At 36.8% G+C, this 18,384-nt stretch overlaps 1 protein-coding gene across 3 annotated transcripts in view; it reads right to left on the reverse strand.

The window, feature by feature from the left end:
- ARMC9 (armadillo repeat containing 9) overlaps positions 1-18,384 on the reverse strand; it is a 56,716-nt gene that overhangs the window by 21,797 nt on the left and 16,535 nt on the right. For 2 of the 3 annotated variants that reach the window (XM_058031069.1, XM_058031070.1), the window contains 11 exons: positions 16,201-16,236; positions 11,095-11,129; positions 9,843-9,954; positions 8,828-8,920; positions 7,580-7,670; positions 6,550-6,673; positions 4,907-5,046; positions 4,049-4,125; positions 3,092-3,166; positions 1,950-2,040; positions 578-636 (listed from right to left, as the gene is read on the reverse strand). In XM_058031069.1, coding sequence (XP_057887052.1) covers positions 578-636; positions 1,950-2,040; positions 3,092-3,166; positions 4,049-4,125; positions 4,907-5,046; positions 6,550-6,673; positions 7,580-7,670; positions 8,828-8,920; positions 9,843-9,954; positions 11,095-11,129; positions 16,201-16,236 — 933 coding nt within the window. The remainder of the gene's footprint in view (positions 1-577; positions 637-1,949; positions 2,041-3,091; positions 3,167-4,048; positions 4,126-4,906; positions 5,047-6,549; positions 6,674-7,579; positions 7,671-8,827; positions 8,921-9,842; positions 9,955-11,094; positions 11,130-16,200; positions 16,237-18,384) is intronic. The other variant, XM_058031071.1, reaches the window with a different exon arrangement.

The raw sequence follows: 18,384 nt of genomic DNA on the forward strand, positions 1-18,384 counted from the left end.
ATGCATTTATTAGCAGAGAAGGAAATGCAAAGCTGATCAGCTTATATTTACTATGATATAGTTTCTCATGCTTATTTTATTTTATTTTCTCATGGGACTTATTTCTTATTTGTAATAACCTTTTCCCTTTCTTACATTCCAGCAATTTACTAAATACATTTCATAGTTTGTAAACAACAAATAAAGTCACACCCTGAATAGATAATGATACCTTAAGAAAAAGTGATAACCTGTTTATAAACTATTCTGGTAATATACTTTTTTTTTTAACTGCATCCAATAGATGTGCTTGAAAGCAAGATTCCTACTTCTACAGTAACTCCTCATCTCTTCACTTATGTCCAGTCAATCCTTTGATTATCACAGAGGTGGTGAGTTACTAAAATAAAAGAGTAGGACTTCAAATGAAGAAAAGGTAATGGAAAGAGATCCAATTTTCTTGTTAATGCAAGAATAATTAAGCAAACGTAAAAACCAAAACCAAAACCAGAAAACAATGTCTGGTTTATTGACACAAATATTTTCTTTCTAGAAGGTTAAGGATTTTTCTAAAAGGTGCCAGAAAGCTTTTACTTACTTCCTCATACTCCTCTTCCTCATCATCATCAGACACAATATTGTCATTGAATGGCTCTTCTAGAAAGAAGCAAAACAAAATGGTGTCAGTTAAGTTGCACATGTACACCTTGACAGAATCTCATTATTTCCTCAGTTTTACAGGAGCAAGATTTAACCTGCTTCTCATACAGACATGTCTTTTTCAGGACAGCTATTGTAATAATTTGATCCTAAAAGCATTCTACTAGAAATCACTGAATTCAATTCATATTTTGGAAAATGGCAGAAACAGAAACACTCTGGAATAGTTACTTTCTCAGAAAATCCACGGTGACACCTCACTGTATTTACTGACAAGACTTGAATGAAAGTGTGTGCACTTGCAAGTTTGTCTATTTTTCAAATATTTTTGAATAAGAGACTCTACTTCTCCCTAAAAGTACTTTAATATTATACGGCTTTTGTACATAAAAAGTTAGTACTCCTGGAGAATACTCATTGTAAGTTTTGGACAAAATTATTTCCTCAGGAAAAGAGTGGCCAGGCTTATACTGGAAATCTGAATCATCAATGACTCAGACAAAAGCTCTTAAAAATGCCATTTTCAGGTAGAAGAGGAGTGGTTCAAGAACAAATACTGTATAGTGGCAATACAGTACTTAAATATTTTATTTGTTCTTTTACAAGGCAGAATTAGTAAAAGTTCTAGCTTGTAAAAGAACAAAAAAAAATATGACAGGCTCTGTTCTTTCCAAAAGCCAAACAGAGCAGTTCAACTTGTTCTATGTTTACTGTAGAGAAAGATTCAATCACAACTAATCTCCTTTTCATTATTTGTTTTATCTTTTTTCAATCTTCCTTTCAGTCACAGGCAACAGAAAATGGAATTAATATTCCACCTTTTCAGTCTGTATTAACAGCATCTACCACTCTGATAACCCATCAACATCCTCTCCAAAAAGGATGGTCTCTGCTCCCTATTCAGGATAAGCCATTTCACATAAATACACCTCAATACAGCAAGAGACAGATCTAGTCCCTAAATCCTATTTTACAAATTTCTATTGCATTTTTGCAGTTGGCAGCAGTCTCTCATTACTATCTGGCTCATGGCAGACCACTGCCATGAAAGAACACAGCAAAGGTAATTTTATTTATGATCCCCAAACTTTGGAATTGTGTCTTACTCAGCCTTTTATTTCTTCTTTATTACTAGAACATAAAGGAAATTTTAAAATACATTACTTTAAAATCCTGACTTTCATTATTCACCCTCTCTCAGACCATCACACTATTGTTATTCTTTGAGGTTTCCAATGCCAAGTAAAAACATGAGTTTTTTATGGTTTTTGTGAAAGATTTAAAGCTCTGGTAGCTGCCTGTGTTCTGACCTGAATTGAGTTGCTTGATAACAAATTCCATCTGTCGAACCATCTCTTCGTTTCTTTCCTTGATAAAGCAGCGCAGAATTTCTTCCATCCCCTGGATGTAGCAGAAAACATTGGAAGATCAGTGTTTCATGTCACCAGTAACAGAGATCTGTTAGCTAAAATATCTTTTTTTTTTTTTGGTTAGTGAAGACAGAGTTAGTGTGAAGCAAACCACGGTGTCCAGCTCCAAGTGTTGCACAAACAAAAAAAATTATGTTTTCTAGATTGCTTTGAGGCTTAAACAGAGACATGTCCATGATGAACAGCAAATTTTTACAACAGATCTGTTGCTTTTGCCTTCTGAATTCAGTACACAATAGTCATCAGAACAGGGTAAAATTTACATCCACAGAGACAACAGTGCAAGGTTCAGAGAAAGGAAGCAGAAAACAGAACCAGCTTTGTCTTTAAACTTGGTCTCTCTCTTTATGGCTCCTTATAGCCTTGATGTTGTGTCTTTATGCATTTATGATCCCTTGCAATCCTCTGTGAGATAGAACATCTGATAACAATTATGTCTCCATAACTCTCTGGGTTAGTTCTTAAGATACAAAGACATGCTGCTATCCCAGGAACAGCTTCCTCAAACACAGAAGTTGAAACACAGTCATTACCATTAGACTAACTTTCACAGGAAATCAGTTCCTAGTTCTGAAACCTTCCTCCTGCTCCTTCCCCAGATAACCATGTCTACAACAGGCAGAAGGAAAAGCAGCAAGAAGTCCTTTTAGTGGCTACTCACTGGTGCAGAATAAGGGGAAGAAGTAGCAGGTGAGATGAAAGCATCTCCTGGGACAACAAGGAGTCTACAAAATGCTAGAAGGACACAGAATTCTAAAAGAACACCTTTAATTTATAATTCAGACTGAATCCTTCACTCTACTGGGGCTCCACTCCTGCGAAAAAGACCTGGAAATATGGCAGAAGTGTTTGAGAAATAATTCATACTTCCCTGAGGATCAAAGGGGAAGGGCCTCTTGAGGGTTCCCTTCTCAAAATGCTCCCACTTCACAGCCCTGCTGTGCCCTGCTCAGCAGGTCCCTGTCTGGGCCATCTCTGGCAGAGATGTTGATTTTCATGCTCTGCAAATCAGCACTCCTTACCATTTCTCTGGCTTCTTCTCGGACAGAAGGGATGGCCAGAATACTGTACAGTACTCCATTCACATATGACTGGACCTAAGAGGAAGAAATAGTAATACCATGAAGAAAAACTCTTCCATTCCTCCTAGTTGACTATCAAAATATAAAACCAAAAGTATAAAATTACTATACGTCAAAGAGTTTAACCAGGCTAGACTGGACTTGCAAAAATTCCCACATGGGAAGCAGAGAACTTTTAGGATGCAAATATACTGTGATATGGTTGATCTAAACCAATGTGCTGCATGCCAATTTCCCAAACAGCCCCCCTGCTTCTGATAATGTATTCTTGCAAATTGACCTAGCCATAAGAAAGAAAAAAAAATAAGAAAGAGAGACAAGCAGAAAAAAGGTTAATTTCTGACAAACACTAATAGCAGTACAAAAAACAGGACAGAGAACAGGGAAAAGTCTCTGCCAGCATGAACTCAAGACAGACTTCAAGCATTGTAGCCTCAGGCAGGATGATAAAGCCAAAGCAGCTTCATGAATGTCACAAGTCTACTTTCTTACAGCATTCCTTAAAACCACAGCAAATGTGTTCCCCTGCACCTGATGTTTTGCATCACACATTGTTCATCTCATGAACAGTCAAGCTTGAGATGAATTGGTGTATGACATTCAAGCAGCATCAGAAACTGCAATCAAGGCACATGGACTGCATGGTAACTGCATCCAAAGCTGCCATTCTTAGCTGCCAATGTTTGTTAAAGCAAGACGTGCTTCTGTCTAGAAAGATCTCTGCTCACCAAAATAAAATATATGCATTTGTGAATTTTAGGCAAAATTCATGCAACTTAATTTACAAGGATCTAATAAAGGAAGCAAAACCCATTTACTTTTTACATTTTTTCCTTTCTTATTTTTTAAATTTTTCTTTCCACCTTTTCATTAACCCAAAGTTTGATGTACAAATACCTTAGGATTCTCGTGGTCAAGAAGACCAGAAAGAACTCTGAGCATGGCGTTTGGGATACTTGCACATATTTTCTTCCCTGCAAAGGCAGAACACATAAATATGCTTGAAAAACAGAACAGATCAGAGCAAGTTTCTTTCTTATTTTTTAGAATCAGTATTGAATATAGTTTGCACAGAGCAATATTGTTTCTTGTTCCTGACAAATGCTGTTCAGCATAACTGAGTTCAAATCACTGAAATTACTCTGGATTTATGCAGTTGTAGTCTTGGACAGGATGCAACACAAAGGGGATTTAAAAATTTACCAAAGGCATTTTTTTGCTTACAAGAAGCAGATGAGTTTTCACCCTTACCTTACTTTCCTTTTCAAAAGGAAATTTAATTTATGCTCTTTTTAAGTCTCTTGGACACAGAGAGGATCTTATTTTCTTGGGGGGAATGTCTGCTTTGTAGAAGTCAAAGCAAGGTGAAGGTTAAGCTCCTCACTCTTACTCCTCAACCCAGTTCTGTCTGTTTACAAAGAAATCTCTAACACAGAGTCTATAAGTGGACACAAACAAAGTGTCCTTTGAAAAGTGGGCCTGAATGTAGCAATGGCAGCCTTCACATGCTAATATAAAAAAATAATCAAATCTTAAAGAGTGCCGTTGCTTAATTCTTTAGAATTCCCATAGCTGGAATTCTTGGGAAAGGAGATTGGCTCAAAAGCATTGGTTATAACACTCAAATATCTCTGGTTGTTGTTCCTGCTGCTGTTTGTAGCCACTTGAAAGAATCCTGGTAAAACAGGAGAAAAAGATTCACAATCTTCTCTATCTATTTCTTGGAATAAGGTTGTAATTCAAAATGTAAGACACCTGCACTCCTCAGACAAAGATTCATGAGCAGGGCAGCACAATACTCCAGGTTGTAATCAGACAGGCAATCTGGGTCTATTAGAACATCAACCAGCCAGAAAATGAGCCCATCCTGGATCATTGCTGACTGCAGTGTGCGCCTAGGATTAAAAAACAAAAACAGATCACAAATCACAAATGTCAGATCCCAACATAAATAGCTTTCATATACATTTATAGCCAGTACAAGCACATTAAAAATACAATAGCCTGTCCAAAAAAAAAGAAAATCCCTAAACTACCTGTTTTGGCAGAATCACTAAACCAAGTAATTAACAAAGCCTGAAGAAATTATGGAGATTCCCATATGGTTATAGGACTAAAACATTGTTGGATAGATTGGGAGGTTTTGTCTTTTGTTTTATTTTGTTCTTTTTAAACCTGTGAACTGCTGAGGTAAATTTCTTCATTGTTTTCTAGGGCTTCGTACTCCAGCTAAAATGGCATTTTCAATTGTCTTTTTTAATTGGTTTAAAAAGGCAGTTACACACAACAGATCCATAAAACAAATTAATTACTTCTTCTGTCACAGGCAGCCATAGCACTGTAGCACTTTTGTACTGCCAATTTGACAAATGATGTTTTTTGCTTGAATCTATTTGCACTTTTCTCTAGAGATTCTTAAATCTCATGCTCTTTTAACTCAGCTTGTAGTTGCCCTCAAAGACTATGGTGAATAAAATGCCAGGTGGCCAACCATGGTCTACAATAAAAATTCTACACCTTACAATACAAAAAAAGAAGTATGTACTGATAGAAAAGTCTTACTGAAGAACAGAATTTTTCATAACATTATTTCCAAGAGGCATTATATTTAAATTGCAAAGATCAAAGCAGGTGCTTTCCTGGCTTTGGTCCTGAAAGTTCATATGTTTCTTAGTGCTGGATATTGCAGCAGGTCTGTGGCATGGACTAAGCAAAAGAAGGGAGCATGTGACCACATACTAAAAAGTTTCCCTTATGTCAAGTATCTGGAATTAACCTTCTATAAGATTGTTACTTTTTAGAAAATAAAAAACTTTCACATTTTCAGTATTCTTCCTGCCTGCTGTGAAAACAGAGCTCCTAAGATCATACTTATTTGATAACTAGAGCACGCCCTTTACTGCTTTTGTGTATTTCTTTTGTGGTGGGCACTTGAGTCAGACTGCTAATATAAAAGTAAGAAACAAGACAGCCTGTGCATAGACAGCTCCAGGAAAGGGGGTCAACAGGATAAAGATGAAATCCCTGAAAAATGTTTGCAGAAAGGATAATGAAAACCTTATGCTTTGGAATGTAACACAACTCTTTTTTCCGTGTACAATTGTCAGAGCTCTCTACATTAAGATTTTCACTTCAGTTAAGGAACACATACAAAGCACACAAGGCTGTGGCAGGAGATGCATATTTACTTGGGCCTTGACAGCTGGTAGGGAGTCAGGTTAATTCAGTCAGCAAAACTGAATTCTCCTCCATAATAAGTGACATTGCTTTCATCAGCCATCAGAGGTTCTGATGATTGTTATGGGAAAATCAGGTGCTCTTCTTTCCTCCCTGAACAGAGCCTAACTAGCCTGCATTTCCTCCCCTGCTGTCACCACCACACGCTGTACTTTCATCACCTGAGGCTGAATTTCTGCAGAGCCCCCAGAACATTCTCCCATGTAAGGGAATCCTTGTCTTCAGCTTTCAGTCTGTCCTCCAGCATTTGCAGCAATGTTGGGTTCTGAGAAAGGTAGGCACGACCTGGTGCAAAAAGCGATGAAAGAACAGATGCTGAGATAGCAGCTATGACAGAAAACCTCCCTCTCTTTGGAAAAGTAAGCTGGATTGACCTCAGTTTCCTCTTGACAAGCCACAGACTTGTGCCAAGATCCAAACAAACCAGCACAAAGTTGTGCAGCAGACCAGTTGCATTCAATCCAGACACTTGGGGTATTAGAGGTCCACAATTGCAAATCAATACCACACAGAACCCACTTTCAGTATATGCTTTCTGATCTAGCAGTTTTGTACAATCAAGAAAAAGAACAGAAATGTCCAAAGAGCTTGGGAAAGTCAGGTGCCCTCCTGCTACTGACTTCAAATGAGATTTCAGCACCTAGCAATACTTAGCTCCAAAAATAGCAGTAAACCAAGAGCTAATTTGGGACAGGCAGAGATACAAAGCTGGATATATATGCAGCTGGATTGTTAGCAGTGATGCACAAAGATTTATTCAGGTGAGGACCAGGAAAATGCAGGAGCCACAGTAGTTACTATTGCACAACCTGGTAGCAGGTCTGCCCACGGGAAACCTAATTAATGGGGGAAAATTAATGGAAAAAAAATCCCCTGATTAATGGGGATTTTTCTCTTTAACCCTCATGGAGAAAGTGAAGACTATATTAAAGGCAGTATCTGAGTAAGTTCCCACACAGATCACAAATCATCAAAACAAGTCAGAAATACTGAATATAGAGTGTCAAAATGAAAACATTCCAGATACTGAAAAGTTGTTTTGAATGCATGCTACAAAAGATAGTGAATCACTAGAAAAAGGGTGCAAATCAGGCTCTAAATTACCACATGCACTGACATGCACTTGTAAAGCACCAATAAGAAAGCATTATATGAAAATATTATCTTATTTTTTTGCAGTGAATCATTTACCTTCTATCAGTGAAGCAAAAGCATTGATGAGCCTTGCCATATACTGTCTGACTACCTCACTTTTAGAATATAATAATTGGAGGACACTTCTCTGAAAAAGAAAGCAGATGTTAATAAATGGCAAAGAAGGAAAACACAAAAGTTTGTCTTCTATAATGTTTTAAAAGCTTCATTAAACTTACACAGGAAAAAACCAAACCCTTTGAATGCATACTGATTTGTCAATATGATGTACAATTTCTTTTTTATTGGCAGGGGGCTGAAGGAGAGATGGAAAATGAACAAATAGGCAAATTACAGCTTCTCGTCTGAGTCTGTTAAAACTCCATTAAACTTTATGGTGTAGAATGGAAGTTATATTGAGCCAACATAGTCCAGTTAAAGCTGGTACCTAAAATTAATATTCAGTCAGTGACAAAAAAAACCCCACAAACCAAACAATTCAGCTTTGTTGATAAACTTAAATGCAGTAACATTACCTGAACAGGAATGCTTTTCTTTGACAATGAAGAGTGTGGCAAGCAGCTCAGTAACTTACCAAAATCACCACATTGAAATTATTTCTTATCTGTTTTATTTCAGGCTTTACATATAACTTCCCTCTTACAGAAATTCAGAGGGAGGAAAAACTGATGGTTGATTTAATAATCCTTTACATTTCCTAGTGGTACAAGAAACTGTTGCAAAGACAATAAAGCCACAATAAACCAAGTAGGCTCAGTGCCTCAAACCCCTGGGAAACTCAATTATGCACAGAAGCCACTAAAACCAATGAAAGAAGTTGTGCTTTTCTTAGCACTGGCTTATCAGGGACTGAAACAACTTTCCAAAATCAACACACCAGAATTCCCCTTTCTAAAGAAAGGTGCCAATCCACCTCAAATTCTCAGAAACACAGTTGATCACTGCAGATGCACAATGACGCATTCCATGGCGGCATTGGGACTGAAGTCCTAATTTAGTTCTTATCTTTGATCAGTGAAATGAATTGAGTGTATTATTTAACAATACACAATCACTCAAAAAGAGGCACAGCATCTGATAAGCAATACTTAGAGGGCCTCAGGCTTCGGTTCAACTCACAGAAGTGAAGCACAGGGAGCTAAATGTGTCACCCAATTTTGGCACTACTACCTTTTTTTCCTTCTCCTCTTCCAGAGAACAATAAAATTTTATGATTAGCACTTCATATACACAAGTGAGCAATATCACACAGAAGTTACAACTGACAACTCAGTTTCACCTGACCTGACAGTTGCTGTGGCAGTCCAGGAGGTCATTATTGATGTAGGCTTGCATGATAGTGTCTCTCTGTTCACCAGGATATGACGTTGTCAAGCGCTAAAACAAATAACAACACAAGTAAACAAGTCAAAAACATAAAAAGCCAAAACTATGGATTGATGACCCCTGGAGATTTTAAAGGTGTTGATACTCTATAGCTGAGAACCTCTTTCATGGGGAGCAGTAATTCAACCTCAGTGACATAAGGGAAAGAGATGAAACGAACTGACCTGACCTCAGCTCTGTGATCCAGTACAAAATTGTTACTTGGGAGCTGTCATGACTGTCCATACAGGAAGGACACAGAATTACTTCCCATTAAGTTAAAAAAGCCCCTGTAATAGTTACAGATGTGGTGCTTTTCTTAATCATTTGAGACAGAGCATTGGGCAAGAAGTACTTTTGGTTAAAACAAACAGATTGTTTTTATGTGAAAACGGACAGTGAAACTTGATCAGAATTCCACTATTATCAACTTTCATGACTGTCACTTTGAAGACATCAGCTTCCTTTTCAGCAGGAAAATGTAACTTCCTGTTGTCACCTGTAATTTTTCTTAAATGTCATTACATGACACAGGTCAACCAAAAGGTAGGTTTCTGTAAAATATTGATTATAAAGGAAAACTGGTGATTAGAGTCAGGTATGTCTTGGATACAGCAGTATTTATATAAATATAAACCAAAATGATATATGGAAAAGGGAACTGCATAAAACAACAATTTATTTGAAAGCACATCAGAAATTATTTCCTCTGAATATCCCAGAAATCTGGGAAATCCTTGTGTGAGAAATCTGTCTCTCCCCAGACGAGAAGGACACTGCTACAGTACAAATAAACCTGCCTGGGCTGCCTTCATCATCTCAACAGCCTTAGAAAGCTTCACCAACAGGAATTTGCCTATCATGTTGAACTCATCACCAGAACAACCATCTTGTTTGCTAAATGGGTCTTAGTTTGGATGCCTCCTGTCCTTACCCAGCGCAGAGCCTGCAGTAGGAGGGCCTTGAGACGATCACTGCCTGTAATCAAATCTTTCTTCAGCTTCTCATAATCCAGAGAGGGCAGCAATGGCACATCCTGCACCTTCCTAAAGGAAAAGACATTCATCAAAACTCTCTCTCCTCATTCAGTGCAGCTGATGTTACTGAGGTGAGAAGAGCCAAAACAGGAAGTCTGCTTCAGGAAAAGAACTTCCACATTTTCACACTTTTATTACTTTTGTTACCATTATAGTGTTAGAACAACAGACTTGTTGAATTTGGGGTTATTTCTTACTTATGCATGCAGCTTGCTTACCATCATAACTTGCAGACAGTAAACTGACAACAAGACAGCTGATGATCTGAGATTTTTACAAAACAGTACAGTAAGACCCTTTTTTCCCTTCTCTACTGGGCCACAAGGGCATGAGAACAGTTAGAAACAGATGCAGTAAAAAGCTGCAGCTCCATCTCCACCTCCAAGCCCTTATGCACACAGAAATGTCTTCTCCAAGGCAAAGGTGGTGTGGGCTGAGTGGGTTTTTATAGCCTGGAGTATGCTGACTTAACATGAGACTTAATACTGGACTACTTCCTATGCATCAATACTATCTTGCTATTTTGAAATTTAACACTGCAATAGAAGTTTCTCTTAAGAAAACTGCTTCTAGTCAAGTGTTTCAATCTTAATATTTAAATATAATCCACTAAAATGTTTGAGTATCTTCCCATCCTACCACTTTTCAAAACAAATTTTATGTCCTATGCATAATTGCCCATTATCTTGTAAACAGGATAAAAAGTGTCTCAAAAATTTAATAGAACTTCACCTTGAATATACAATTTCTATTCAGTATTACAAGACAAAATTAATTAAGTCAGACACAAAAAAAATTAAGCTAAGGCACCCAAAAATCCATATTAGTGATTCCCCCTTTTCCTGGATTTGTGAGAATCAAACCAATTACAACAATAGGACTCAAATATGTGGAAACACTAAAAATACAGCAACAACCTCACATGTGTGGAATGGCAGATTTACTGGATTAACAACATTCTGCTGAAATTAGAACGTTACAGAAGCTGCTCAGCAGAAGAACACAGATCACACACTATTTGCATCAATGTTCACTGAGGTCAGAGGCAGCACAGAGGAGAAGTCCCACTTGAGGACAACTGGCAATGTGTACTTCAGTTTACAAACCCTTCTCTACAGACAGAAATGGAGCTCAACAACAAATACTTACATAGAGGATAAAGATGCTCTTATCAGTGTGGAAGCCTGAATCACAAAAAGAAAGAAAAAAGGAAATTACAGCATGTAAGTCCAAATTTCACATGTTATTAATGAGGTCCAAAGTGAATTCTTTCACTAAGATTCTGCAGTTCTTTTCCTATAAAAACCTGTGCTGTAAACCAGAAACACAGCTGAACAAAGAGCACTTCAGTGTTTATCTTTCTTTTCCCTAAAGTGTTTTACAGGTCAAAATCTCTTTTGTTATGATTTGGCTATATTACCCTCACCCACATAGTCCAAAAATACTTTGAAACATTTTAAAAAATAATAATAAATAAATTAATAGAAACTACTATCTGAGCCCACTGAGGAAGATGAAGAACTTGCTAAGCACATTCACTGACTTCATAAATTGTCATCTCTTTAAAATTGCAATAATATTTCATTGGAGACCCAGCATGCATTCCTGCATATAAATTTATTGTAATTCTTTGCTCCAACACTAATGTTATCAAGTGTCTGCTGCTACCAAAATATATCCCTATATATAATTATTAATATGTAAAGACAGGATTATGTATTCTGGTATGGATAAAACCAATATGAAATAGTGTGCCATTTCTTAGTGGTTCTGCCTAAGATATTATAATTAAATCCTGGATATTTCTGCTCTGATGCAGGCTGACACAGTGCCAGTGCAGTACCACTGTGCAACAAGGAACACCAACACCACACAAAAGTTCCACATGAAAGTAGTCTGCGTCAGTGAGCATTTTTTGCTAGATTTAATTGTAGGTAAGCAAAGAAGCAGCAATTCTGGCATAAGAATGCTTCATGTCATGCATTCTGATGTCAACTACATGCTGTATTTGCAGAATATTCAATGTCATTTCTTTGTGCTGATCTCTCTGCTAAAAATCTCTCATTACCACTTATGCCTGTAAAACTGGTCTTGTCTCCTAACTGAGCCTCTTTCAATGGGAACTATATAATCAATGTCTATTGTCAGATTTAAAACTGGGATTTAGGAGACAAAAAGCATGAAATACCATACAGAATATTAAATTACACCAGCTGACATATTCCTGAAAACAACCTCGTGGGTATCCTTGTAATACAAGGAACTGCTCTATTAGATGTGAAATAAGCTTATGTGCACGGTGGAAAGCATTTTATATTATGTCAATGAATGATTTACAAGTCATACACCTCAAAAGTAAACTGTCTGGACCAGCAGTTCTCACATCACAGTTTATCTTACACAATACAAAATTCTTTCTAAGTATCATATCTGCCCCTAGACTGTTTTGCCCTCGTTCATTTTCCTTAGCATTTTCAATATGTATAAAAAGTTAATTTTATCTAAACAAAACTGTTTTCCCAGTCAAAACCTAAAACCTTGTAGCTGCATGTGCAAAGAAATCACATATCACTTTTGTTGCCTCTGTCAGCACCTTTCTCCTTTGTCTATTAGGGGAAATGGAAGAAAGTGACTACAGCACTTAAATGCAAAAGAAATTGCAGAGCCCTTGGAGATGGAAGGTCAAACAGAGAATAGCAATGTGGAAAGAAACAGAGCAGGGCACTAGGGCTATATAGATGCATATAAAGATTCTATGCTTCTCAATAAAGGGTTTTTTTATGCACTTCTTTGCTGTCTTAGAAAGAAAAACGTGCTCCAACCAAAATCTAACCAGAGGATTACTGGTTAAGATGCACATATCTCTCTTCTACACAAATAAAACTTTTTGGCAAGTGTAGGATTTTGCAAGCTTTTATAAAATTTCAAACTACAGAAAATTCAACTGGAAAATATTCAGATCAAATGGGACAAGGTCCTACTAATTTCCAAATTATTTTTTAAGCCAGCAGATGGAGCACAGCAAGGTATTTAGTATGGTTTCCTTCTGTATTCTTCCTACACCAAAAAGGCACCAGAGTGAGGCAGGCCCTGCACTGGGGCTCTGAGGGCAGAACCACTGAGCTGGAAAAAATTCTGGTGACTTTGCTGATCACACCCAGTTTATCAGTCTAGAACCTGCATAGGAAGAAGGAAGTTCTTTCAGGCTTTTGGTGTTTCTGGGAAAGCAGCAAGGATAAACTTCATATTATATCAGGTTCAATTGTCAAGGTTCGATTGTCCAGGCTAAACGGGAATGAAGAAAGTTTTGGGGGGCTAGTTTGTTCTTCACTGCACTGTCATTTCTCAATCTGACAATGATCAGCACCACTGATAAGCAGAAAGAATGCAAGCATGTTACAGGCAGAGGTTTCCTTTCTTCCTTTTCATCTGCATGATTGCAATTACTCATAAATAAGCTAATCTGTATCTGTGGCATGCTGAGTAAGGCATTGGCTCAGGACATACACTCCTAGTCCAGATTCAGACACCAACTGCAGACAGAATCCAAACACATCATTCCATGTCTCTGGGCCTCAATTTTTTAATCTGAAAAGCAGATACAGGCATCAATCTCTTTAACAAGCTGGGTTTTGAGATCTACCAATGAATGGCAGAGTGCAAGAGCTAAAAGTTATTATTTTGCTATTAAACAATTGAATGCTTATAGCACAGCCACCATAAAAAGAAATTATTTAGTTGCTTCTCTTCTCATTTTTCTTAGATTACAATATTTATTTCCTCAGCATCTGCTCCCAAGCCCTTCTCCCAGTCTTTCCTGGAACAGGTTAACCATTGATTTTAACCTTTTGAGTGACAGTATACCTTAGACAGCCAATGAAAGGCAGAGTGTGAAGAACCTGTGGCAAGGTCCTACGTCCCAACACTCATAGACTTCATCTTGAATAAAATACATTTCATGCAAAACCTATCTTGAGAGAGGATCATTTGTCATAAATGAAAGACATGCAGAAGCTCAGTGTCTTAAGGAAAGAAAAAGAAACACAAGAAAAAACAGCCCAAGCATAGCTCATTCTGGTAGGATCATGGGTATGACTTATGTTTGTGTTGGTTCTTGCCAAAGCCAAGCCAGGTGCCACATTAAGTCAAATAATTCTGTCACAATGCACATTAGACACAGATGGCATCACTTTATTTTTGAACAAAGACAGGCATGAATATGAACAGCATGGAATAAAACAAAGAAGTTCAAAGGGAAAAAAAAATCAGTATTTATAAAAGAAAGCAGATGCACTTCATGTGCAAGCCAAAACCACAACTGATTTTATCGAATACTGCAGACCTATATTCAAACCATATCTCCTTTGCTGTTTGATGTATATATTCATAATATGCTGAAGTAAAAGCTGAAAGTCAGATTCTGTCCTCAGTTCCCACTCTGAAAATGTGCTGCAAGAATTTAGTGCAAATTCAATGCAGATTCAGAATTAATAATCAAAGATACGTGATGAATATGTGAAGAGTAAAAGCAAAATTTGAGCAGATTTCTACAAATCATCAGAACTCACAAATCTATGTTGAGTTCATTTGTTACAAACTAATAACAAGAAGACTGTTCCACACAGCCTGTGAGGGTTTGACCCTGAGCTTGTGTAACCTGGAAGGTCTACTGGGGATATGCAAAGTATTATTTCATAAGTAGATCTGCAAATGTTTTTAATTATTTTTTTTCCTACTTATACTAGAGATATGCTGTTATGAAAACTTCCCACTTGCCATATAAAACAGGTTCTTTAAGACATCTGATGTGTACATTAAAAAGTCACACAGCAATACTGTGTGATAATGTAATGACAACACAAATGTCAGAAAGAAGTATAAAATACAATACATAAACAGTGAGGGGAGCTGAAAGCTACCCACATATTCAAGAAATATTTCAGAATCAGAGTCAGACAGCTTTGCAAAAATTTTATAAACAACTCTGCACACTAAGCTATTACATTCAACATTGTATAAAGTTACATTTAACTAATGCTTTATACTAATCTGTATAAGCAAAAAGTTTTTCTTTAGCAAAAATAATTTGATTCATCTGTCATGAACCTTTCTCAATCTCAAAACCGAGAATTATAGGAAGGAACAAAATGCTTAACATCAAGCAAAAAGTGTCCATTATGAACATTCATGTCACGAATGGGAACAGGTTGATTGATACTGGTGATCTTTCACCATAGGTGGATGTGGGTTGTGTTCTCTACATCAAGATAAAAATAAGTATGTAAGGAATAGTCCATTGCATTAAATACTTTTATGACTATTTCTCAAAATAAAATGTTGTTCTAAATGGAAAGTTGAATGCCCACAAGAGTTTACTTTAATTAGAGGTGATATATATGTTTGAAATTTGGGCAGATTTTCTTGAAAAACCAAATCTAGTTTTACCTAAAGAAAGTGATAAAAATACAAATATGTATTATTTGAAATTGACTGGCATCTTTCAGAATTGGTGTCAATCACTTTTATGAATTGATTACATACTGAGTTACTTAGAAGTAGACTCATTTCCTTTCTTCACAAAGAATGCACTGACTACAGGCAAAATGAGATACTTATGGTGTACTTGTAGTATTGCCAGAATACAAACTTCCATCTGGGTTACAGAAGTCACAGGCAGTACAGAAAATACAATTTTGTGTTTTCAGTGAAAGAGGATCATTTTAACTGTGTGAAAGAATTTCATAATCTTTACTACAAAAAGGAAGTTTGACTTTAGGAACAAAAAATACAAATATACAGAATACAACACCCCTCTGCAAAACATGAATCAACTTGCTGAATTATCTTGAGCAATAATATTTATTTGCTTTGTCAAAGGTGTTGTGGGGTCAGCTGGTTTTGGCACACTTCAGAGAGAATGTATACTATACACAGATGATCCCATGGAAGAAACAATTGCTTTCTGCATGCTTTAAGAAGCTGAGTTTCATGTGAAAGTTGTGGACAAAGCTGCTGTTATGTTGACATGCTGTGTTAAGTGCATTATGAAGCCATAAGGTTACCCAGAACATCTATTCCATTCCCCATGCAGAATTCCCAAGCCCTGTACACTTTCTGGATCTTCATAAACCACACAGTTAGTGTCATGACAAGTTAAAATGCAGGGAAAATTGCTGCATGTTGTGAAATAAAGAGAAATACAGACTGTGACAGACTGAGCAGGCAACGTGAAAGGAAATAAAGATAGACACTTACATATCCGTCATCACAAGGGCTCATAGAGTAATATCCCTTTATAGGCAAACAGACACACATTAAAATAAAGAAGATTAAAAAAAAAAGTTAACAGAAATAAATCACAGAGAAATGCACAGTTAAAAAAAAACAACCAATAGAAATCAGCTAAAAATTAACAGACTATTAGCTTTGAAAAGAAAAGTATAAACATGTTCTCCCAATCCTCATACTTGTATGTCATAGAACTGAAATTGCTGTGTCTCTCTTGTGATATATTTGGAAGTTCTCTTCTCAACACCTGGCAAACACACCTAGTCTGCACATTGTTCCACACTGTCAGAGTCAGAACATCTACACACAAAACACTGACAAATTGACGGGAATATATGACCTGTGCTGCTCACTCTGCTGAGGCAGCCAAGAGAGAAACCCTGAACATGGCCTGGATCAAAGACCTCAGCTCCTGAGAAAGCCCCTGCCACTATTCTCCACACTTGCTTTGACTGGAGTTTCTGACCAGCACATAACAAAGACTGACAGAGACAATTTAAGGTGTTTCAGCAATGTTATCAATTCTTCATGCTAAAAGGTTCCAGGGATAAACTAAGAAAGTCTCAGGAAGGAAACCTAGTATGTAGTTACTAAAATAAAGAATGGTGCTAATTCATGGTTTGAGTAGTTTAGTACAAAAGATGCCATGTTCTCGTTAATTAGACTAAAATACTTAGAACAGCTTGGTATCTAAAAAGAACAGTCTTAATTAAAAATAAAGATACACAGTTAACACAATGAAATAAGACCAACATTAATTATTTGCCTTTTTGTGCAAACCTGCCAGTACTTACTTCAGAGGACATATTTGTACAGATGAATAAGCACATAAACACTCTATTTAGCAGGCTGCTCTTTAACAGACATATACAGGCTTACACAGAAGACATAAGAAACTTGCCACTCTTCACTGTGAGCAGAAAATAAAGTTCTTTTTATTCTTTAACAAATTTTAAAAATCTGACATTCTTCTTTTTACTACTATGATACTTAGAATTCCCTGATGAGAATGATTATTTTAACTTTCATGGTGCTATACACACATACAGAGAGTTCCTGGCAAAGACAACTTAGAATTAAATTTAAGACAAAAGATGACATCAATAGAGACCAATAATGAGCACAAGAAACCAGGAGATAAACTGCATCATGATGAGAGACATTTCAACACATGCACGACCTGAGCCACTGAAAAAGGATGTAGGCATCAAGACAAAAGATGACATTAAAGTTTTAACATTAAAGGAAATCACAAAAGGTTGGACCAGACAACCTTTCAAAGTCCCTTCCAAACTGGGCTATTCTATGATTTGAGGACAGTAACAAGAAAAGCTTGTGGAAATCCCTACTGAAGGCAATACCTTACCCTTAAAGAGTTCATGTAAACAAAAAACCTTGCAGTGAAAAGGGCATTATATATTGTATCAGCAGGAAAATATGAACTTCTCCTTGCTTACATGAAGAGGTAGGCTTGTTTCTTCTTTTCCATACATAAATGGGAACATATAAAATAATCCCAGGGACAGAGATGTAGAAAACTGATTATGCCATCCAAAGAAAAGTTCACTTAGGGTAGATGCTGTTTGCTGCAATGAGCACTTTATTTTTAAATGAAAGAGCAAACAACTGCATAATAATGCCTGGTGAATCCACTCTGAATGGTTTAGAGAGTGATTAAAAAAAACAAAATACAAACCTTCTGTTACCCTAATCTTAGGTTTCATGTGGTCTGCTGGTGCAGAAATTTCATAAGTAAGAAATGGAATACTTGCCACCAAGTATTACAGCTTGATGACAAGTGTACAGTTGCAGTAAAAACCATGTTTGAGGAAAAAAGCAAAGAGCACAAGAAAAATAGGAGCCCACAGTAGTCATTACAACTACCCCAAAAATAAAATTTAAAAAATCTTTCTTGTTCATAGTTTGTAAGTGACAGTTTAACTTTCCAGATGAGCTGGTAATTCTGTCCAGTGACAGAACTTAAAAAAACCATCCCACTAGTTTTCCACAGCTTCAAGAGTGGTAGAGACCCACCTGAAGAGACCCAAAATTTGCAAGGGACATTAATTCACCTAATTGCAGCTGCAGGTAAATATAATCAGAATGAATAGCAGCAAAAACATAATGGGCATTTATTCTATTCCATTACAC

The sequence above is a fragment of the Melospiza georgiana genome, chromosome 10 (genome assembly GCF_028018845.1).
Source record: "Melospiza georgiana isolate bMelGeo1 chromosome 10, bMelGeo1.pri, whole genome shotgun sequence".
NCBI lineage: Eukaryota > Metazoa > Chordata > Aves > Passeriformes > Passerellidae > Melospiza > Melospiza georgiana.